At 39.4% G+C, this 25,281-nt stretch overlaps 1 protein-coding gene across 2 annotated transcripts in view; it reads right to left on the bottom strand.

Moving 5' to 3' along the window:
• Positions 1-24,880, bottom strand: part of SLC23A1 (solute carrier family 23 member 1) — a 419,817-nt gene extending 394,937 nt beyond the window's left edge. Inside the window, exon 1 of one of the 2 annotated variants that reach the window (XM_044280913.1) lies at positions 24,789-24,880. In XM_044280913.1, the coding sequence (XP_044136848.1) occupies positions 24,789-24,815 (27 nt within the window). In that variant the 5' untranslated portion in view covers positions 24,816-24,880. The remainder of the gene's footprint in view (positions 1-24,788) is intronic. The other variant, XM_044280914.1, reaches the window with a different exon arrangement.
• Positions 24,881-25,281: the final 401 nt, after the last annotated feature.

The following is a 25,281-nucleotide window of genomic DNA, read 5'->3' as shown; positions in this document are numbered from 1 at the left end:
CTTTAATTGCCTCCATCATATGAGCATAGATACCTGGTCAGAGGTTGTGTCAGAAATAAAGACAGAGTGTGGTCCCTATCGGCCAGCTACTGCTGCAAGGAGAGTCATGTTTACCCTGAAATGTCGGCAAAATCAGAGTCCCAGGAAATTTATGTCTGTTCTCAAAAATGCCTATAGCATGGCTGAGAAAGATACAAATTTTGAAAGCCATGAATTCATCCTGCTGTTTTATGATACTTTGCTCAATAAAATAAAATTTATTCTGGCCCAGGATTACCATCCCAGAAAAACTCTGGATTGGCTGCTGACAGAGAGTACCACTCTGTATGCCGCTCTACAAAATAGCGAGGAGTCTCAAGATAGGAGATTTAAGAAACCGAAAGATGAAATAGCTGAGACCCACATAAAAAGGATAAGGGACAGTTTGAGGCTCCCAGAAGGAATTATGCTGAAGTTGTTAAAAACTCCAGACATCCCCCTCCAAATAAAGTTAAACCTAGAACAGATGATAATAAGGTGTCAAATGTTAATGAAAGCCCAGAGAAAAAGAATCATTTTGTAAATAAGCGATTCCCTCCTTTCAGAAGTTACCAGAGAGGTTATGTCTGGAGATTCCGACGTTAAAGGGTTCAAAATTGTTCTGAATCAGAATGTTCTGGCAAGTCTCAAGTGTCTAAATTCTAAAAATCAACCTCCAAAAGGTTAAGGGAAAAGTACAGCTAATATCCATAACCGAATGGATCAGATCCAGAGCCAGTTTGGAGTGTTGATGCAAAGGATAGAAGCTCTCGCTGCTAATCCCAAAAATCAATTTTTAGGGGCAGCTACTCCTGTGGAAAGCCTTTCCCACTTATAAATAGGGAGAGGCAGGTATGGCTACTTTAACACTGGCGTTTCAGGGCTCTCACAAGCACCCCAAAATGGATCAGTTCAGCCCCAATGCATTCTGAATAGATAAGGATCCGTTCAGAATGCACCAATTTGCACCGATGCAGTGCCAAACGGATCCATCCTCACTTACAATGTAAGTCAATGGGGACGGATCTGTTTTTCACTGACACAATATGGTGCAATTGAAAACAGATCTGTCCATCATTGACTTTCAATGTAAGTCAAGACGGATCCGTATATTTTTTTTAATGAATAATGCAAACGGATCCGTTATGAACAGATACAAGCGTTTGCATTATCGGTGCGTATCCGTCTGTGCAGATACAAGACGGATCCGCACCAAACGTGAGTGTGAAAGTAGCCTCAGTAGCCTCAGAGTTTAAAATCCAGCAAACGCTGATTATTTAACTCTATGCAAAAGCAAACAAAATAACACAAATATCTGTATCCCTGCAAATAAATTAACCCTTCCAATGCCAAATGGTAAGGGGGAGGGGCAACATGCTTGTGATTTTATCTTGCAGCCTACAGTCTTCAGCTGTGCAGAGGATGACGGGCACTCTTGCTTGTGAAAAAAAGCAAGGGGATAACGGGTAAGAAGGTCTTCACAGCAGGAAAGCAGTTTCACTTATCATCCAAAATATTTGTCTTCCTTACATGAAATAGAACAACAATATTTTATTAAAGTGGAACTGTTTGAGAATCTCCCACAAATAAAATGGCTTTGATGGATACAGGTAGCCAAGCGACCTTATTAACCCAAAAGTATTTTCATCAATTACAGGATTTATCTTCTGAGAAGTACAAGTTAAAACATTTTACTGCTAACCTGGTAAGTGTTTCAGGCACCGCCCTAAAGATCTTAGGTAAAGCTTGGATGGATTTTTCAAAGTGGGAAATAAAGTAATCTGCCATCCCATATTGATAGTGGATATGCCTTCTGATCGTTTAATTATTGGCATCGATTTCCTTAAGAGATTAATTCCTATTGTTGATTTTATCAATAAGGTTATATTAACTATGAGCATTCCCAATCCCATCACAGTCGGCACAATTGCCATGTGATAGAGGAAAGGCCGGACTCTATTGACTCTATTGAGATCCATTTCAGGAATAGTCAAGTCCCAGATGTCTCTTTCTTACAAGCCACCTCAATATCCACTGTAGGTGGACAGGAGGATAACACCATATGTGTATTTCCTGAAAGAGAGATGTTTGCTTGGAAGGTGATGTTCTCATAATTCACCTCCATCCAGAAACTACTGACTCTACTGGGTTCAGTGGTAATGAACAATTCCTAGTAGGGATTGAAAAGGTAAATGATAAGGTGTTCTTCCCATTACAGGTTAAAAGAGCTAAACTGAATTTACACCAAGAGAACAGGTACATTAGTAGGAACCTACTAAAACAATTGGCCAATCCTAAGGTAATTAGGTATCCAAACCCTCAGGATAGAGGGGTCCATGAGTTGGATGGTGACTCAGATAGTCTTAATGTATTTGCAAAATGTTATCCATTTCTATTGGGGATAAATCAGCTAACTTTTTATTCCTGGTACTCAATGAGCCACGATATCCCATTTACATAGGCAATGATATATTATGGTTTGCTATACACGTGGATATGGTGAATTCCACATTGTGGACTAGATTAAAAGGAAATCCAGATAATTTTAGTAATTAATATGAAGCCCTTAAATCATCCCAGATACTGCCATATGCAGTAAGTGTATTAGTACCACAAGATGTTAATATCCCTCTAAGTGTTAATAATTTCCTGTTACCCATTCAGGTGTCAAAAGGCCAGAAATTAATGAATTCTGATGCATTAATATGTTCTTGGGAGAGAGAGATCTTCCATGATGGTCTCTTAGAACACATTGATAAAGTCCATGTCACGCCGGATGGGATATCAGACATACAGATAAACCAGCAAACCAGGCTCTAGGCGAGAAGCAGGGGAAGGGTCACCTCCTAGCAAATCCCTGACTTCTCTCCCTGCTCTGCTCAGCCCACATTCAGACCTAGATGGTAGGAATGATATGTTCTCGTGCCTGGGCTAAAACATCCTAGATTCCCTGAGAGGGTGAAAAGGGGAATAGGAGCAGCCTGCTTGCACAGAACCTGGATGGGAGAGATGACACCAACACAACCAAGATAGCAAACAACAAAAACTGAAACCACACTTATCTTTTCTGAGCTGGAACAGACAACCTTCCTTTCTTGCTTGCTTGCTTCCAAGGCCAGAATGATTTCTATAACCCGCTCAGAGCACTGGGATGGAGTGCTATTTAAACTAATGACCCCACCCAGTGCACCTGATGGGAGGCGGATCCAGCACGGCTCCAAAACAAAACACTAAACCCGTGCTGCTATTCTGGCCGACCTCCGCACATAGTCAGAGCAGGGCATGACAGTCCATAACTGGATTCGATATATTGATGACATTCTGTTTATATGGAAGGGAACCATGGAAGATCTCAATAGATTTATGAGCATGCTGTATAACAAAACATATAACATCAAGCTTTCTTTTAAAGCAGGACGGGAACTTGAGTTTCTAGACTTAAGGATTAAAGTGGATGAGGAGGGAAAACTACAGACAAAGATTTATAGGAAAAAAACTGCTGTGAACTCCCTTCTGCATGCCAGCTCCGCACACCCGAGGGCAACAATAGACGGAATCCCAAAAGGTCAGTTCATACGACTTAAGAGAATATGTTCTAACGAAATGAACTTCCTTGCAGAATCAGAAGAATTGAAAAATAGATTTAAGGAAAGAGGATACAGCAATAGACAGATTAAGAAGGGTATACAGATGGCCAAAACACGCAAAAGGGAAAAAACTGCTATGCCTGAATGAGGGGAAAAAAACAGCAACCATTGAAAATCAGGACATCAGGTTTATCACTAGCTATAACAATCAATGGAAGATTCTGTATGAGATCCTAAACAAGCATTGGAGCATCCTCAAAACAGATCCCAAATTGAGTAAGTGCATCTCTGAGAAACCACAAATGACTGCTAGACGTTCTAGAAACTTGAAGGATCTTCTAGTCTGTAGCCATTATGTACCAGGGGTCAAAACAGAGAGTCAAACTGCTGTTAAAGGGTCCTATTCATGTGGCTCATGCAAGGCATGTGGTAATATGGATAGATCCACCCAATTCACAGAATTCCATAAAAGGATATGGGAGCATGTTAGGGATATAGAAAAGGCGAAAGACATAGAGGACTTCAATGATTTGAAGACCCTTCCTAAATATTTTAAGATCTATCATCAAAGTAATCCTAATGGATTGACTGTATACACTTGGGGATCAGAGGGGACAATTACAGTAAAATCTTGGCCCAGATTGAGACTAAATGGATATTTAGGCTCAAGACCCTGACCCCCAAATGATTGAATGAAAGTTCCGGCTTCAGCTCCTTTCTTTAAACAGTGGCATTATTTTAGGGGTATATGGGGTTACATTTATTTTTAGGCCCTTTCTTGTTTTATGTTGTGGTTTACTTGTACATAACTTTGCTAATTGATTCTTCTCTATTTCTAGTCTGCCTACTTACCATGAATTTGATTTCTTCCCATGAATGTCCATCCTTTGAGATGAAGCCAAACATATGATTGGATGGATCCACTCTTTTCCTTTGTGTCAGATTTTAGAATACGTCATTTCTCTCATATTATTAGTATACTCACATTAGATAGTTTTTACACTTGATATTATTCAGGATATAGTCACTCACCATTTTTACTATTATGGTTTTATGAATTGAGGATGACCCTTATCATCAGAAATTCATTTTCAATCATGTATTCCATTCACTTTATCATATGTATCAGGAATGATATTGATTATTTACTGCTTTAATATATTTATTATTCACTTATTTTACTTATTATTGTCATTTTTGTATCATGACTCATGAGCAATGCGAACATAAATTATATAATCATGTAAATATGACCAGATAATGAAATTGGCTTTTTTTTTATCATACTATGCACTGCTTACACTTTTTTTTATCATGTTTTGACTATAACGTGTGAACTATATATATTGGATTTGATGTAACTCCTGTCTGCTTAATTGTTTTTTATATTGGTAAATTCTACTGTTCAAATGGCTTGTAATCTTACATAGATATGTCTGATTTAGAATATACTGCGGTTTATAATTTAAGGTGCGCACCTCGGCCATCCCTTGTAACAATCTTCACTGCCGCTATCAATACAAGTGTCATATGTGCGCATGACCATCCGGCCAGTATGTCTGCTTCCGCCCATTCTCAGCCTTGGTTATGATGGTGGCGACGGCGATCCGCATTTTCCTGAGTGACCGCCCTCTCCCCCGTCGGCATGAGGGGAAGGGCGGAAGTAGTATGACGTGGTTGGCGCGGATTGGTCATGCGCCGCTAATATATGACGAGGACTCATGTGGAATATCATGTGATCCGAATTCAGCTATTCCATAGGTAGGCTGTGCTTTTTAAACCCGTCACCTTCCCCTGACCGATCACACGCGAAACGCACGTCGAGGAGCGCTAGCCCCCCAGCTATCATCCCCTGCTTCTTCGGTATGTTGCCATTTATGCCACTCGCACCTCATGGCTAGTAAACTTTTTGATTTCTGCTATGATTGTTATGCTTTGGCTATCTCCTGGCACATTAATCTTGGCACTTGCAGTTTAATATCAAGTGACTTTCTGTACCCGTCCTGGGACTTAGTAATTACATCAGTTGAGGTAGCTTGCTGTACTGTTGCTCATTATTGCTGCTTTGGGGTTATCAGCAGGGTGGTGAGCAGCTGTGGTTAGTCCCCACTTGTTCACATATATGTATTGTGACGTGTTATTTATTTTAAAAGGATATTAATAAACTTGATATTTTATTATTCATACTTGGTGTGTTATGCACTCCTTTCTTGTTGCAATGATGCATTAATATGCCTATCGAACAGAATGCAACAATTAGGAATGTCAGTAAATCCTAGACCCGTGGTGAATGTAGAATCCTTTAAAACCCAAATCATTGTTAATAATGGTATGCCAAATGAGTCCATTTGTCTAAAGACACCATAATTGGCCTGGCTTTAGATTCGGATTATTATACCTTTGGGTTTCAAAATTTAATTATTGGCCTAATACCTGAATCATATCTCACCGAGGACCAATTGGTTGAACAAACATTCTATTCTTCTCCTGAAGGATTGTTCACCATAAGTTCAATTTATCCTTATATCCTGAAGAAGGTACATGCAAGGTGGAGGAATCCTCACTTACCTTTGATCATACACTTAATGAGCAGGAAGCTGAGGAATATCACGAGTTTGCCAAAAAGGCTGTTAAGTCAAGTCATGACCTCACTAACAGGCTTGAAGAAGCCGATGAAATAGGTCAACCTGAAGTTTTTCCAGGGTTCCTGGAGATGGTACAGCAACAAATATTCTTAGCTGATGGATGCTCTAATGATCTAGAGTGCCAACAATTAAAAGTAGTTCTCTTAGAGTTCAAGGATATTTTTGCTAAAGATTCCCATGATTGTGGTCTAACAGATATACACATTGCTAGAATTCAGACTCGTCCAAAGGCACCTCCCGTTTATATCAAGCAATATCGTTTTCCACTAGCATGCTATGATTTGCTAGCGGAAATAATAAGGAATCTCAAGGAAAGAGGTATTATAAGACTGATGCACAGATATTATGATAATCCTATTCCTATCCTTAAACCAAATGGTCAATGGCGTTTATGTGCTGATCTCAGACAGCTCAATAAACGAGTATATATGTCCGGCTGCCCAGTGCCATATATCAACCAATGCTTGGTACAAATGCAAGGCGCCAAAATCTTTACCACAATGGATTGTGCTTAGGGATATTGGACCATCAAGGTAAGTCCTGAAGACCAATATAAATTAGCATTTTCCTTTTATCTGGAAAATGGTTGCTGTGCTGTGTCAAAAACAAGATACATTGAATAAAGTTATTGTTTATGCAAGTAAGTCCTTGTCACCTGTAGAGGTAAAATTTAATGACTGAGAGAAAGCTTTATTAGCCACAGTCTGGGCCCCTGAGAAAATCATAATTCAAATGGTACACCAACCCCTGCAATATTTACCAAGTGACAACATTAGGGTTGGTAATTTGTCAAACAGCAGAATAACTGCTTTAGATGTTGTCCTTACAAGGATGGCCATTAGAAGTCCGGTACAAAAAAAATAAAACTTCACGATTGTGCCGTTCATTCTCATAAAGAAGAGCTAGTAGATGATTTTTTAGAGGAAGAAATTTCTTCCAATGATGAGGATTACAGTCCTCTACTCCCCTGTGTATACATTGATGGTTGTGCTTATCACACCACAATGGGGGATGAAAGAAAACTAGTGGCGGCATTGGAATTACTTGGACAAGTGAATGCCCAAATGTCTCAGTAGGTTACAGTATTGGTGCTAAAAGTAGCAGGAAGGCAGAATTCGTTGCTGCATACAAAACTGTTTAAATTGCTCTAGAGCACAATATTAAAGAATTTGTCATAGTCATGGATTCCAATTAAGTACAGAACAGTTTTGTTGAGTATATGCCTACTTGGAAATGAAATAACATGTTGTAATCTAATAACAAACCTGTGAAACATGCAAAATAGTTTTGTGCCATAGATGATTTAGTCCAAGGTAATGGTTTAATCATTTATTGGAAGAAGAATAAAGGTCATTCTAAAAACCAGAACATGGACAAGGAAGGTAATAATCTAGCCGATAAGCTTGCCAAACAAGGTGCCATAAATGGTGATCATGTAAACATAGATCATTTACTAGAGATGATATCCATTTAAGCTGTCACTAGACACCAAGCTAGGGAACAGTCTGTGAAGAATGTGGCTCAATGGAGTCAAGAGTCTACAAGTGAGGATCTAATTAAGAGCCAAAAGGAAGATCCTATACTTGAAATCTTTCATAAACACATGGAAGATCCTAGTAGCAATCCCATATCGGAGGATGATTGTGCCCAAAAAGAAGACCTCTGATTACTAGTGAAAAAAACTAATCTCAATTTAGTATTCAAGATGGTTCATTGATGAGGACCTCAAAGAATTGCATTCAACAATGTTACAACATACTCACGATGCACCTACAGCTGGTCATCGTGGGGAGAAAATTACCTATGAATCACTACATGATTATGCTTATTGGCCTCATATGTTGAAAGATTTTCAAATTTACTGTCAAGGTTGTCTGGTATGTGCTCAGCTCCAACCTCAAGGTCCCACACATTGTGCGCCACCTCAGAAAAAGGGTTTCTCATTGCCATGGTCTGATATATAAATTGCCTTTATAGGTCCTGTCACAAGGTCATCCAGGGCAAACAAATACATGTTAATAGTCACTTGTGTGTTTACCAAGTGGGTAGAGTGTTTACCGGCTCGTAATAACACAATCGAAACATGCGCCGCTTTACTTATAAAACATGTATTTTCCAGGTTTGGGTTACCATTAAGGGTCAATTCAGACTGTAGATCGCACTCCGTAAGTGAGGTAATGTCTAAGATGTGGAAGATCTTGAGGGTAAAATGGAAATTACATATTGCTTTCGACCAGCATCTAGTGGATCCCTTGAGCGCTATAACCAGTTCATTGTCAACATCCTTAAGATAGCAGTTGCAAGATAAGGTAGGGGGCGGCACCACTCGCGGCGGCTCAGCGCATTAGAATCCAGTGCTGTACGTGGCTAAGGAGGACACACACAGACGGCGGTGCTCAGCTATGCAGATGCGATGCAAGTGGAAGGTAATGTAGAACGGAAGAAAGTAGTGGCACTCATCGGTGTGTAGTCAAAAAGATTTGCAGCTTTATTTAATCCAGGGTTACATCAGGCAGGGGGTAGACAGTTCAAAACACGCATTGATCAGCGGCGGCCGTTTCGCGCTAAATGCGCTTCATCTGGCTGTACGTCAATGCGTGCTAGCGCACTGCTCCTTTTTAAACGCTGGCGTGGACTGTTGCTATAGAAACTGACAACCCAGGCCGCGTCAGTGTAAAGGAGGTGGCTGAGACAAAATACATATTAAAACAATATAAAAACAATGCAGGTGTAGTATCCAAGGAATGAACACATATTGGGCAGCAAAGAACTATACATATTTGGGATATTACAAGAAAGGACTTAAATCATTTCTGTCGTTCAGTCCTAGTTCCCCTAGGGCTTGTGTACGTAATATCCATTTGGCCTCTCTCCGCAACAAGAGGCGGTGTCTATGTCCCCCTTGTGGGGGCGTGGATACAATTTCCAATCCAGAAAAAGAGATACAACTCGTATCACCATTATGAGCACTTCTAATGTGTTCTATCAATCTGGGGCAACCTTTGCCTGTTTTGATAGAATTAAAGTGTTCTCTTACTCGTTCAAAGAGACATCTAATAGTTTTACCGATGTAGAAACGTCCACATGTGCACAACAATAAATAAACTACGTAAGTACTGCGGCAGTTAATAAAGGTATTGACTATATGCCGGGTACCAGCAAATTCAATGCTCCTTTTCTGCGAATTATTGGTGCAAAGTGAACAGTTTCCACATCTGTAATTGCCTTTTGGTAGATTACTTTTAAGCCAGTTTTTCCTACTGTCTTTTTGGAGCCTACTCCTGACGAGTTTATCCTTGACAGTATGACTCCTTCTAAAGGAGACGAGGGGTCTCTGTCCTGTCAGCTCATCAGCTATCCTTAAGATAGCATTTAGGAATTATAAAAAAACAAAAACGATGATGACAGGCACATTTATAAGATTAGGCAGAGAGAGGCCAAACAAGTCATAAGAGCTTCTAAAGTACAGGCAGAAGAGAAATTAGCTCAGTCAGTGAAAAAAGGCGATAAGACATTCTTTAGATGCATAAAGGAAAAAAGGAAATTAAAACAAGGAATTGCCAAATTAAAAACAAAAGAAGGAAGGTATATGGAAGAAGATAAAGAACTAGCTGACTGCCTCAATGAATACTTCTGTTCAGTTTTTACAAAGGAAAATGAAGGAAAAGGCCCTCAGTTAGGAAGGAAGACTAATGAATCTTTTGATGCATGTGTCTTTACAGAGGAAGAGGTTCTAAGTCAGCTGTCTAAAATTAATACAAATAAGTCACAGGGGCCTGATGGGATACACCCAAAGCTATTAAAAGAGCTCAGCAATGGTGTTGATCATGAATATTCGAATTGCGAATTTTAATCGCGAATATCGGCACTTCAGGAATTTGCGAATATTTAGAATATCGCTAAATATATTCGTAATTGCGAATATTCGATTTTTGTGAAAATACCAGCGAATTTTACCAATGCGAATTTTATGCGAATTTTTGCAATCAAGAAAATAATGCCTGTAGATCATGAATTCGCGAATTCTCGAATATATGGCAAATATTCGCCCAAATATTCACGAAATTCTCGCGAATTTGAATATTGTCCCTGCCGCTCATCACTACTCAGCAGTGAACCATTAACAAAACCATTAACAGATTTATTTAACCAAACACTGGTAACAGGAGTCGTCCCAGAAGATTGGAAATTAGGAAATGTTGTGCCCATTCACAAGAAAGGTAGTAGGGAGGAATCGGGCAACTATAGGTCAGTAAGCCTAACATCAATTGTTGGGAGATTAATGGAAACCATACTTAAGGAAAGGATTGTGGAACATCTAAAATCTCATGGATTGAAAGATGAAAAACAGCATGGGTTTACTTCAGGGAGATCATGTCGAACTAATCTTATAGATTTTTTTGATTGGGTGACTAAAAAAAATAGATGGCGGAGGGGCAGTAGACATCACTTATCTAGACTTTAGTAAGGCTTTTGATACTGTCCCACATAAAAGGCTTATCAATAAATTGCAGTCTTTGGGCTTGGACTCCCATATTGTTGAATGGATTAGGCAGTGGCTGAGGGACAGGCAACAGAGGGTTGTAGTCAATGGAGAATATTCAGACCATGGTCTTGTTACCAGTGGGGTACCTAAGGGATCTGTTCCGGGACCCATATTGTTTAATATCTTTATCAGCGAAATTGCAGAAGGCCTCGATGGTAAGGTGTGTCTTTTTGCTGATGACACAAAGATTTGTAACAGGGTTGATGTTCCTGGAGGGATACACCAAATGGAAAACTAGAGCAATGGTCAAAAAATCTGGCAACTAAAATTTAATGTTGATAAGTGCAAGATAATGCACCTGGGGCGTAAAAACCCAAGCACAGAATATAAAATCGGTGATACAGTCCTAACCTCAGTATCTGAGGAAAGGGGTTTAGGCGTCATTATTTCAGAAGACTTAAAGGTAGGCAGACAATATCATAGAGCAGCAGGAAATGCTAGCAGAATACTTGGGTGTATAGGGAGAGGCATTACCAGTAGAAAGAGGGAGGTGCTCATGCCGCTCTACAGAGCACTAGTGAGACCTCATTTGGAGTATTGTGCTCAGTACTGGAGATCATATCTCCAGAAGGATATTGATACTTTGGAGAGAGTTCAGAGAAGAGCTACTAAACTGGTACATGGATTGCAGGATAAAACTTACCAGGAAAGATTAAAGGACCTTAACATATATAGCTTGGAAGAAAGACGATACAGAGGGGATATGATAGAAACTTTTAAATACATAAAGGGAATCAACAAGGAAAAAGAAGGGACAATATTTAAAAGAAGAAAAACTGCTACAAGAGGACATAGTTTTAAATTAGAGGGGCAAAGGTTTAAAAGTAATATCAGGAAGTATTACTTTACTGAGAGAGTAGTGGATGCATGGAATAGCCTTCCTGCAGACATGGTAGCTGTAAATACAGAGAAGGAGTTTAAGCATGCATGGGATAGGCATAAGGCCAGCCTTCATATAAGATAGGGCCAAGGGCTATTCATAGTATTCAGTATATTGGGCAGACTAGATGGGCCAAATGGTTCTTATCTGCCAACAAATTCTATAAGTATCAGTTAAAGATCACTGAACGCAACTTGGGACATGAAGTTGCGTTCAGTGCTCATGGCTATGAGAGCCACTCCAAGTGCTGCTACTAAGATGTCACCTTTTGAGCTGGTGACAGGTAGGAGAATGGTACTTCCACAAGATCTATTGTATCGCACATCGGATCATAATCTGATCAATGCAGCCACGATACGATCGGTATGTAAAGAACCTTCGTCAGCATCTTCAACAGGCGTTTGCTTTTGCGCAAAAGAATCTCAAGAAAGCAAAAGTAAGTAAAAAAAAAACGTATTATGCTCTGAAAACCACTAAAAATAAATATGAAATAGGTGATAAAGTATATCTGTACAATTTTGCCTGGGATCGGGTAAAAGAAAATACGTTTCTTCCGTCGTGGAAAGATCCTTATGACTACAGTTGAGCGGACACCTGGATGGGTTCGGCCAAACTTCACAAAAAAGTTCAAGTTTGGGACCCGAACTTACTGTATCTCCGAACCTGAACCCCATTGAAGTCAATGGTGACACAAACTTTTGAGCACTAAAATGGCTCTAGAAAAGTCATGGAAAGGGCTAGAGGGTAGCAAAATGTGGTTAAGAGCATGGAAACAAAAGTGAATAGGGAAATGACTTAAAATAATATAAAATATGTAAAAATAAAAAATAATGATTTTGGACGACGAGGTCCATATGGAGTAGGAGGTTGAGGAGGCGGTGGATGTGACGGTGTAGGTCGAAGCGGCGGTGGAGGATGAGGAGGTAGCCTACACTGCTTTTTGGTTTTATTTTTTATTTTATTTGTTTAAATTTGGGTACATCCCAAAACATTGGGAAATATAACCTGTGATAACCCCCTCCAGCCGTGCTAAACCAATGTTCAGACAATACACTGGCTGCAGGGCAAGGCATAAAGGGCAAGCTCAGGCCATATGCCCAATTTGGAGACCCAGAAGTTGAAGGGGGCAGACCCATCAGTCATTACATGTAGGCATGTGCACACATACTGCTCCACCATGTCGCAAGTGCCAGTGATGTCCACAATCCAATTGGATATCTGCTCTATCAACTTTCGATGTTCTTTTCTGCGCCTACCATGTTGATCACGGTTAGCAGCAAATCAGAGTTCCACGCTGGAGAGGGAATGTAAGAAAGGGAGACCACATCCAAGGGATGTCAATGGCGCCAGTATGATCAATATGAAATGTGGGACAAATTATTGAAGCCAAAGCTTCCAAGTCAAGGAGGGGGCGCGCGGCAATTACCCATTCCTGACTCGGGGAGATAGTGACGATAAATAACAACTCTTAAGAAGCCCTGTTATTGGAATGATTAATAAAAAATGATAGGGAATGTCACTGGGATATTTTGGATTTGGAAACAATAGAAAAGAGAAGCGATGCTGCCGCTTTGACTCTAAATAACTTCTGCCTGATCGCACGTCCCTGTGACATCCACCATCCATTTGGATATCTTCTCTATCAACTTTCAATGTTCTTTTCTGCGCCTACCATGTTGATCATGGTTAACAGCAAATCAGGGTTCCACGCCGGAGAGGGAGCGTGAGAATGAGATACCACATCCAAGGTAGGTCAATGGCTCCAATGTGATCGAGCGGAAATGTGGGTCAAGTGTTAAAGTTAAAGCATCGAATTATAGGAGGGGGCGCGCTTCAATTAAAAATGAATTTTAGAAATGTCGCCAAAAATTGGTTAATGTCACCCACAAATGGAACAGATGATTTTTAAAAATTTCGGGCCCTGTCACCTATGCAGAGCAGGGGTTTATTCACGGCAAAAATGGTAAAATGTCACCCAAGAATGTAACAGATGAATTAGTGAAATGTATTTCATTGCCCACTAGGTAGAGCAGGGGTATATCACAGCCAAAAATTGGTGAATTTCACCCAAAAATGCGACAGACAAATTAGTGAAATTTGTTTACATGTCTACTAGGTAGAGCAAGGGTCTATCACAGCCAAAAATTGGTGAATTTCATCCTAAAATGTAACAGACAAATTAGTGAAATGGTATAAAAAATCCATACAAATAAAAATAAAAAATCTTGATGTATGAGGTGGAGGTCCATATGGAGTAGGAGGTTGAGGAGGCGGTGGACGTAGCGGTGTAGATGGAAGAGGCAGTGGAGGAGGACGAGGTAGTCAATACTGTTTTTTTCCCCACAAAAGAGTGGGAAATATAAAAAATACAACAATGAGCAATTGCGCTGTAGTATAACAATGGCTGGGTAGGCCGGTATACATGTCTATTCTGCACAAGGTATGGACAAGTCCTGTGGGATCCATGCCTGGTACATTTTAATGAACGTGAACTTGTCCACATTGGCTGTGGACAGGCGGTTGCGCTTGTCTGTGATAACGCCCCCTGCCGTACTAAACACACGTTCAGACCATACACTGGATGCAGGGCAGACCAGCACCTCCAAGTCCTGAAGGGCAAGCTCAGGCCATGTGCCCAATTTGGAGACCCAGTAGTTGAAGGGGGCAGACCCGTAATTCAGTACGTGTAGGCGTGTGCACACATTGTTGTGCATTTTCATAAGTATACAATATTATCTAATGATATTATAGCCAAAATGAATGCTCATTGCCTGAGAAAATCAGCTTGAACCAAAGTTCTGTTATGTGGCTGAAAAGACCAAGATGAGTTCATAGCAAGTTCAGTGTATACAAGAGTCATAGTGAATATGAACAGACATTGTATTTTAAAAGTTATTGCTAAAAGATATGTTTATCTATGGGGAGTATAATGGCTTCTCCAGACATGTCTGTCTGAAGGGAACAATGTTTGTTTCATGGCTAAACCATGACAAGATAAGAATTTATATCCTTAAGGTACATCTGGTGTGTGGTGTCTATTCATATATTCATAAGTATTATGCAAATTCATGTGTGCATTTATTTAGCTTTTTAGTATAAACATATCAATAATTTATGTATAATATGCAATATTGATATATAGTATAACCACGTATTAAGGTATACTTTATGCCATGTGTATCTTACTGAGTTGATATAGTCTTAGAAGGTATAGAAAACACTGAGGTTTTCTACTAATAGAAGTTTCTCAGAAGAGATGTTATTCCAGGCGTCGTTACTCAATAGTTTGGACAGTAAGATATACAAACCCACAGTGCGAGTGTAAGGCCCATTGAATTTCTTATCTGACCATAAATAATATGTTATGGGAACCATCAAATTGGTTCCAGTAATTCTGGGAATGATTACTTCAGTGTGAAAGAGTTATCTCTCCTCTTTGATTTATGTTGAGAAAGGTAAAAAGGTGCCTAATAAAATAAAGCCACATTTTCTAAATTTGTATGTACAAATATGTTGTACAACAGTGCCATCTGGAAACAGATGGACAATATTATATCATTTTACCATATTTTATACCATGCCAAGGGTTAATATGACATCATTATGTTATTAGCATACGAATACACCCACCCTACCTGATTGGAAATCCCTAATCCAGAAGGGGATGATTCTTAGATAAGGTGGGGGATAATTACTCGTGTGCAGGGCATTAGGACTCACAAACCAAAAAGAAAAACTCACAAAGGAAATTGATCACAAAGAAAAAGGATATACCAAAAGAAATTTGGATTATTTTTGACTACTAGGAAGATTCTTAAGAACTGGTCCCATCTGAAACTCTGTCTTCCTCTGACCCGGTAATGTATACTATACTTATTGCTCGTGATATTAATAAGATATTTCTCTTGGTATATAGCCAAAAGTCCCCATACTGTGGGAATATATAGTGTTAGGTGCCTCCATATTGCTGATTATTCTCTAAGCAAAGATGTATGTTGCTAATGGAAGATTTGACATTATTTGAAAAGAGGACTAAACCCTTGGAAGTTATATTCCGTAGTGCAGAGCTGGACATTTTATCATATTAATATCATATATTTTTGATTGGTCATAGGGAAACAGAGTCAAGGGATAACATTTATTTTTCCTATATTAATCCGTGTTTTATTGTTATAGCCTGTTTGGTAAACAGAAGATCCAAAGTTTCTCCTGGTATAAAAATTATTGGACTGTTTGTTAAAAGTATAACATAAGCATGTTGTAATAAGTAACTTAACCTCTTTAGGACACAGGGCGAACAGGTACGCCCTGATGTCCTGGTACTTAATGACACAGGGCGTAACCTCATCGGAACAAGGTGCCTGCTCAAATCATTGAGCAGGCACCTCGGCTAAATGCGCGGGGGGGGTCCCGTGACCCCCCCATCTCGGCAATCGCCGCAAGCCGCAAGTCAATTCAGACCTTCGGTTTGCGGCTATTTATGGTGCGGGCCGCGGCGGTGCCATCGGGTCCCCATGCGGCTGTAGGGAGGACCCGATGGCATGGAAGGCAGCACGATGCCTAAGGAAGGCATCGCGCTGCCTTGCGATGACGAGCCTGTGAGATCCAGCCCCCTGGATCTCACAGGCCGGAAGCTGTATGAGTAATACACACAGTATTAGGCCTCTTTCACACTACAGTATGTCCATTTCAGTGTTTTTCGGTCCGTTTTTCACGGATCCGTTGTTCCGTTTTTTTGCTTCCGTTGTGGTTCCGTTTCCGTTCCGTTGTTCCGTTCCGTTTTTCCGTATGGCATATACAGTATACAGTAATTACATAGAAAAAATTGGGCTGGGCATAACATTTTCAATAGATGGTTCAGAAAAAACGGAACGGAAACGGAAGACATACGGATGCATTTCCGTATGTGTTCCATTTTTTTGCGGACCCATTGACTTGAATGGAGCCACGGACCGTGATTTGCGGGCAATAATAGGACATGTTCTATCTTTCAACGGAACAGAAAAACGGAAATACGGAAACGGAATGCATGCGGAACACATTCCGTTTTTTTTGCGGAACCATTGAAATGAATGGTTCCGTATATGGACCGTATACGGAACGCAAAAAACGGACCGCAAAACACAAAAAAAAAAACAGTAGTGTGAAAGAGGCCTAACTCATACAGACAATGCATTCCAATACAGAAGTATTGGAATGCATTGTAAAGGATTAGACCCCCAAAAGTTGAAGTCCCAAAGTGGGACAAAAAATAAAATAAAAAAAGTTGAAAAAATAAAGTACTCCCCCCAAAAAATGTAAAGTTTCAAGTAAAAATAAACAAAAATTTTATTTTCCCCAAATAAAGTAAAAAAAAAAAAATTGGTTCAAAATAGGGATATAGACATATTAGGTATCGCCACGTGCGTATCGACCGGCTCTATAAACATATCACATGACTTAGTGAATACTAGGTAATGTGAACAATCAGATGAACACAGTAAAAAAAAAATTAAAAAAATGTGCTAAATAAACCATTTTTTGGTCACCGTACATCACAAAAAGTACAACAGCAAGCAAGCAAAAAGGCGTATGCCCACCAAAATAGTACTAATCTAACCGTCACCTCATCCTGCAAAAAATAAGCCCCTAAATGAGACAATCGCCCAAAAAATATAAAAAAACTATGGTTCAGAATATGGAGACACTAAAACATCATTTTTTTTGTTTTAAAAAAGCTGTTATTCTGTAAAACTTACATAAATAAAATAAAAATGAATTCATATTAGGTATTGCCACGTCCGAATCGACCGGCTCTATAAAAATATCACATGACCTAACCACTCAGATGAACACTGTAAAAAATTTAAACTGTGCTAAATAAACCATTTTTTGTCACCTTATATCACAAAAAGTGTAATAGAAAGCGATCAAAAAGTCATATGCACCCCAATATAGTGCCAATCAAACCGTAATCTCATCCTGCAAAAAAATGAGACCCTACCTAAGATAATCGCCCAAAAACTGAAAAAACTATGGCTCTCAGAATATGGAGACACTAAAACATGATTTTTTTGTTTCAAAAATTATATTATTGTGTAAAACTTACATAAATAAAAAATAGTATACATATTAGGTATCGCCGCATTCGTATCGACCGGCTCTATAAAAATATCACATGACCTAACCCCTCAGATGAACACCGTAAAAAATAAAAACTGTGCTAAATGAACCATATTTTTTCACCTTACATCATAAAAAGTGTAATAGCAAGCGATCAAAAAGTCATAAACACCCCAAAATAGTGCCAATCAAAACGTCATCTCATCCCGAAAAAAATCATACACTACCCAAGATAATCACCCAAAAACTGAAAAACTATGGATCTCAGACTATGGAAACACTAAAACATGATTTTTTTTTTGTTTAAAAAATGAAATCATTGTGTAAAACTTACATAAATAAAAAAATATACATATTAGGTATTGCCGCGTCCTTAATAAGTTACTCTATACAAATATCCCATGACCTAACCCCTCAGATGAACATCCTATAAAAATAAAAACGGTGTAAAAAAAGCTATTTTTTGTCATCTTACATCACAAAAAGTGTAATAGCAAATGATCGAAAGGTCATGTGCACCCCAAAATAGTGCCAATCAAACCGCCATCTCATCCCGCAAAAAATGGTTCTCAGACTATGGAGACACTAAAACATGATTTTTTTGTTTAAAAAATTAAATCATTGTGTAAAACTAACATAAATAAAAAATTGTATACATATTAGTCCGTATATTAGTTGTATACATACGAGTCCGTGACAACCTACTCTATAAAAATACCACATGATCTAACCTGTCAGGTGAATGTTGCAAATAACAAAAAAAAAACTGTGCCAAAACAGCTATTTCTTGTTACCTTGCCTCACAAAAAGTTTAATATAGAGCAACCAAAAATCATATGTACCCTAAACTAGTACCAACAAAACTTCCACCCTATCCCGTAGTTTCTAAAATGGGGTAACTTTTTGGGAGTTTCTACTCTAGGGGTGCATCAGCAGTTTACGACCACATATGGGGTGTTTCTGTAAACTATTTTCCATTAATTCTTGTGCAACACCTAAAGGGTTAACAACTGTAAAAATCAGTTTTGAATACCTTGAGGGGTGTAGTTTCTAGAATGGGGTCATTTTTGGGTGGTTTCTATCATGTAAGCTTCACAAAGGGACTTCAGACCTGAACTGGTCCTTAAAAAGTTGGCTTTTGAAAATTTCTGAGAAATTTCAAGATTTACTTTTAAACTAAGCCTTGTAACGTCCCCAAAAAATAAAATGCAATTCCCCAAATTATCCTACCATGAAGAAGACATATGGGAAATGTAAAGTAATAATTATTTTTGTAGGTATTAATATGTATTATAGAAGTAGAGAAATTGAAACTTGGAAATTTGCAAATTTTTCCCAATTTTTGGCAAATTTGGTATTTTTTAATAAATAAAAATGAGATTTTTTTTTACTCCATTTTACCAGTGTCATGAAGTACAATATGTGAAAAAAAATCTCAGAATGGCCTGGATAAGTCAAAGCATAGAATGTGTCGGCAGATAAGGACCATTTGGCCCATCTAGTCTGCCCAAAATACTGAATACTATGAATAGCCCCGGCCCTATCTTATATGAAGGATGGCCTTATGCCTATCCCATGCATGCTTAAACTCCTTCACTGTATTTGCAGCTACCACTTCTGCAGGAAGGCTATTCCATGCATCCCCTACTCTCTCAGTAAAGTAATACTTCCTGATATTACTTTTAAACCTTTGCCCCTCTAATTTAAAACTATGTCCTCTTGTAGCAGTTTTTCTTCTTTTAAATATTCTCTCCTCTTTTACCTTGTTGATTCCCTTTATGTATTTAAAAGTTTCTATCATATCCCCTCTGTCTCGTCTTTCTTCCAAGCTATACATGTTTAGGTCCTTTAATCTTTCCTGGTAAGTTTTATCCTGCAATCCATGTACTAGTTTAGTAGCTCTTCTCTGAACTCTCTCCAAAGTGTCAATATCCTTCTGGAGATATGGTCTCCAGTACTGAGCACAATACTCCAAATGAGGTCTCACTAGTGCTCTGTAGAGCGGCATGAGCATCCCCCTCTTTCTACTGTTAATTCCTCTCCCTATACACCCAAGCATTACGCTACGTTTAAAAGTTATTACCACATAAAGTGACACTGGTCAGATTTGTAAAAAAATGGCCTGGTCCTGAAGGTGAAAATGAGCCCGGTCCTTAAGGGGTAAAAAAAAAGGGGTTTTGGAATTTTTTTTAAAAAATGTAAAGAATTGCTTCTAATATTCTAAGCCTTCTAATGTCCAAAAAATAAAATTACATTTGCAAAATGATGCCAACATAAAGTAGACATATGGGGAATGTTAAGTAGTAAATATTTTATGAGGTATCACTATCTGTTTTAAAAGCAGAGAAATTAAAATGTTTAAAATTGCCAATTTTTGCTAATTTTGGGTACATTTGGGATTTTTTCATAAATAAAGGTGAAATATAGTGTTGTGGAAATTTTATTATGCGGACATTTTATCTTAGGATGTGTATGTGTTTTTATAGATTGTCATCTGTCTCCCTGTGTCGGATTTAGCCAAAGAACACTTTGACTGAATCGGGACCAGTGGTAAAACCATCAGTAAAACCAGTAGAATGATCTTTATTAGATACTGATCACTTTTGAGCAGTATTGAATGAGGTCCATGCGGACAGTGATGGGGGGTGGGCGGCCACCTGGCTGGTTAGGCAATGGGCATGACTCATCCTTCCTTTATACAGGGATGGGGTGTGTGCATTGTCTGTCCAGCCACATTGATTGCCCCTCCCTGTCCTTTAATATGTCATCACTTCCTGTATGCCATCACTTCCTGTATTCTTGTCTTAGGACAGCCCCTTTTACACCTTTTGTTAGTAAATAAAAGACACAGGTTGAGCAGGGAGGAGAGGTGTGCTCAGCAAGAATTCAATCAATATGGTAACACTTGGGTCTGTCTCTGACTGTGGTTAAGGGAAAAGGGATTTACCTTTTTCCTTACACAAACTTTGATGCAAGCTGATTACAACTATTAATATTTCTACAACAATAGTGACTCAAATTTATGACTATCATGAAGTACAATGTGTCACGAGAAAACAATCTCAGAATGGCTTGTATAAATAAAAGTGTTCCAAAGTTATTACCACATAAAGTGACACATGTCGGATTTGCAAAAAATGGCCTGGGCAGGAAGGTGAAAACTGACCCGGGGTAGAAAGGGTTAATGTCTAGTAAAAGTGTACTATTTTTAATGTGGTGTGTGTGTTGGTGCTACATAAATATCATTATGCAATGTATATAATAAAGAGAAGTAACAATAAAAAACTAAAAGTCTGTTTATTCACAGACAAAATAGTCAACTTGACTTCTTTTGTAAAATGATCAGAAAAAAACTAAAAAAAAAGCATAAAATAAACAAATCACAAATTATAAAAAAAAGCCCAGATGGCGAGGGGGGACCCTGATACTGCGGTCCATGGTAAGACTGTGATGGGCCAGCTTGTGAGGAGGTGGGGACAGGCTGCCCATATGAAGATTCCCCCTGATATTGTGGCTGAATAGGTGGCCCATAATGATCCCTTGGAGGAGGGAACTGTGGGGGACCCTGCTAGCCCTGGGAAATTGGCATTGGCCAGGGGCCAAACATGTGCCCATGGAGGCGCCAATTTTCCAGGGCCACAACATCTCCGTAGGGTCGTTGGGGGGAGTGGCTGCATCCAGAACGATTCCAAGAGACAATTTGATTATCAGTAATCGTTCTGTGCTATCACATGTGCTATACTAGGGATGATTATCTATAACATGTGCTATACTAGGGAGGATTACCTATAACATGTGCTATACTAGGGATGATTATCTATAGCATGTGCTATACTAGGGAGGATTACCTATAACATGTGCTATACTAGGGAGGATTACCTATAACATGTGCTATACTAGGGAGGATTACCTATAACATGTGCTATATTAGGGAGTATTACCTATAACATGTGCTATACTAGGGAGGATTACCTATAACATGTGCTATACTAGGGATGATTATCTATAGCATGTGCTATACTAGGGAGGATTACCTATAACATGTGCTATACTAGGGAGGATTACCTATAACATGTGCTATACTAGGGAGGATTACCTATAACATGTGCTATACTAGGGAGGATTACCTATAACATGTGCTATACTAGGGAGGATTACCTATAACGTGCTATACTAGGGAGGATTACCTATAAGGTTCTATACTTGGGAGGATTACCTATAATATGTGCTATACTAGGGAGGATTACCTATAATATGTGCTATACTAGGGAGGACAGTAAGGATCACACATGTATACAATGGCTACTTACCCAAATTCTGGCGACTTTGCCCTTTGGTTGTCTCCCAGATGGTGGAAAAAAGCTCCTGGGTTATCTCCACCCAGGCCGCATCTTTTTTATACCGGTCGTGATAGTCCCTCGACTGCGTATCCCAAATGCAGGGCCTCTCCTGGACGAGGACAATGAGCCTCTCCACATCCATTGCCCGTGTTGTCTCTGGCATGGTGTAAAATAGTCTGCAAGGGCTGGAAATTCCTGCCTCATGTGCTGCCTGGAGCCAGATGCTGAGAAACCCAACTTCCTGTCTAAAATACCTTCACAGTTGCTAAGTTACTCGCATTAAAAACGCAACGGAATACCTTTTTTATCCGAATTCGATGCAATTTTCACAGCCCCATTCACTTCTATGGGGCCAGCGTTACGTTAAAATTGCAGAATATAGAACATGCTGTGATTTTCACGCAAATCACAAGTGATGTGTGAAAAACAACGCTCATGTACACAGCCCCATTGAAATGAATGGGTCTGGATTCAGTGCGGGCAAAAAGCATTAGCATCACACATTGCACCCGCGTGGAAAACTCACTCTTGAGAAAAGGGCCTTATAGTCCAAAATATGTACAACACCCAGAGCATTCATAAGAGAAAGATGCATGCAACCTGAGTCTCCAAATAGGTGTAAGTCCTGGAAGTTGAACTAGACATTTGTGGCATGTTCATTAGGATTGAGTGAATGTGCTATACTAGGGATGATTTCCTATAACATGTGCTATACTAGGGAGGATTACCTAGCATTATAAGTGGACTTTGATCCGAATTTCAGGGAAAATTTGATTTGCCGCAGAGCTGGATTTTCTCATGTTTTGTAGTAACGAATCAATTTTCCCTAAAATGGCGGTAAGAAAACACATACTCTCCTCATTCATTTGCGCATGAGAGTCTGCTGCAGCCATCTTGACTGAAGATCCCGCAGGAAATCTTGTGCTCGGTGACGTATGACGTCACAATGACAGCCAGCACTGGATCTTTAATCAAGATGCTCACGGGGGACTCTTCGCAATAAAATGGATAAGGTGAGTATTAATTGTTTTATTTTTTTAACAGATTAACCCCTGACAGCACTCAATGTTCATTTTAAATGCTGCAATCAGTGTTGAACGCGGCATCTGAGGGGTACTTTGTGATCAAGTAATTAATTACAAAGCTACCGTATTTTCCGGCGTAAAAGATGACTTTTTAACACATGAAAATCTTCTCAAAAGTCGGAGGTCGTCTTATACGCCGGGTGTTGTCTTATAAGCCGGTATACGGCGTGCTGAAACCTATGGTACTTACTTCCGAGCTGGACTGGAGATTATGCCAACACTATTTGATGTTGTGAGATCGTGAAAACTCAGATCCGATGGTATATTCTAACCCCAAGGCGTCCCCATCATCATCCCCAACAGCGAAAGGTCTTGTCATAAGACTATGCAACCAATAGAGGGTGCTGTTCGTGAGTTATAAACAGCACGCTCTATTGGTTGCATAGTCTTGATTATCTATTAGCTGATTGTGGGAAACAGCAAATTTTCCATTCTGCACTTCCACATGTCCCTGCTGTGAAGAGACTCTGTCCGGATCCACTCTGACCGAACCTTCTGAAGCATGAGCTGGGCAAGTGGATGAGTGGCGCGGGTGGTTTTTGGTCATGTGGTCTTCACGTTGCCCTGGAGTGGAAGGTGGCGGGGCCGCTACAGTGAGCAGTTAGGATGGGTCTCGGGCAGCTGAGGCAGGCGGCGCTGCGTCCGCGCCATTATCAAAGTAAAAGTCCAGCCTGCCCTGCTTGGCTCCATCGTGGGTATGTTTACTAAGGGAGCCGAGCACAATTGGCAGAGGTTTTATGGATTGGGAGAGGGGAACTGGCTAGTCAGATTGTGCCGGAGTTATGCGTTCATGCAGCCATCATGAACGGCTGTCTAGCCAACCCCTGGTTGCATAGTCTTATACGGTGAGTATAGCCCAAACCCTATATTTTAACTGGAAAAGTTGGGGGTTGTCTTATACGCCCAGTCGTCTTATACGCCGGAAAATACTGTAATTTCATTGTGAAATTCGGCAAAGCAGCCGAATAAAATTTTTGAGAACTTCGATTATCACTAAATAGTCATCAATAATTAGCTAAAGTGAGTAAAATAGGAATATGTGTTACAAAAATAGTTGAACAAACCAAAAATGCAGCAGCACTGGTTTATTAGATGTATACAAATGTAGTTACAAATAATGAATTGTTAGCGCTATATTTGCTATACTTTACTGCCCAAAAATGCCCTTGCACTATCAAGGCACTGAAATCCTGTGGACTTCAGCCTACAAATGTACCCAGATAAGCCTGAAAGAGGTAAGTCTCCAGTTGAACAAATATACTATAATGTTTAGTAAAGTGCCATGCCATAACAGGAGGGATCACAGAATGTTATCAGGATTTGTTCTGAGTAGTGATTGAAATAGAGTAAATATAGCAGTGAAATATTTTACAATAATTAAAATATTCAATGTTTGCTGAAACCTGAGCTCCCACAGAGTGCAGCTACATATTACATGGATAGACCCTACATTCATTATGGCAAAATAATATGATATTGTGTATCCTATCACCAGGACGACACAAGCAACAATTCAATTTACTTCAACCTAATGGAAAATTCTAAATGCAATACTTAATTGTAATGTAGTAAATGTGCTATTTACCTTTGATGTTTTATCTTCTGCATCCATTTTAGCTTCAATTGAGAGACAGCAAGTTGTAAAACTGTTCAGGAAACATCAATGGGGAGTTCTGTTATTTGTTACTCTGTAACCTCCAGTGTAAATGACTAGGCAGTTTATTAACTACAGTATATCCATTAAGTTAAAGTTTTAAAGAAAACAAGCCATAAGCTAATGTTTAATTGTTGATGTGCCCTTAGTCACTTCACGCTTAGGGTTTATGCATATGGTTGTATTTTAGCTTCATAAATAGGGCATCCTCCCACTTTTTGGCAGCCCTACTTTACGTCTGTATGCCTCCAATTCCATATGAAAGCACCAAAGGTTTTTAATTTCTGTTGAATTTATGTAGAATCTGGCAGAAAAAAAACTGTTGTGAACTTGATTGGTTGGTGTATTTTGGAAATGTTTCTAGGGAAGAATGGCTCTAAAATACAGTGTTGCACCATATGGCAGCACATTGATTCCATGCAGC

Source organism: Bufo gargarizans, chromosome 2 (assembly GCF_014858855.1).
Source record: "Bufo gargarizans isolate SCDJY-AF-19 chromosome 2, ASM1485885v1, whole genome shotgun sequence".
NCBI lineage: Eukaryota > Metazoa > Chordata > Amphibia > Anura > Bufonidae > Bufo > Bufo gargarizans.
This window is presented reverse-complemented; position numbering and strand designations above follow the sequence as displayed.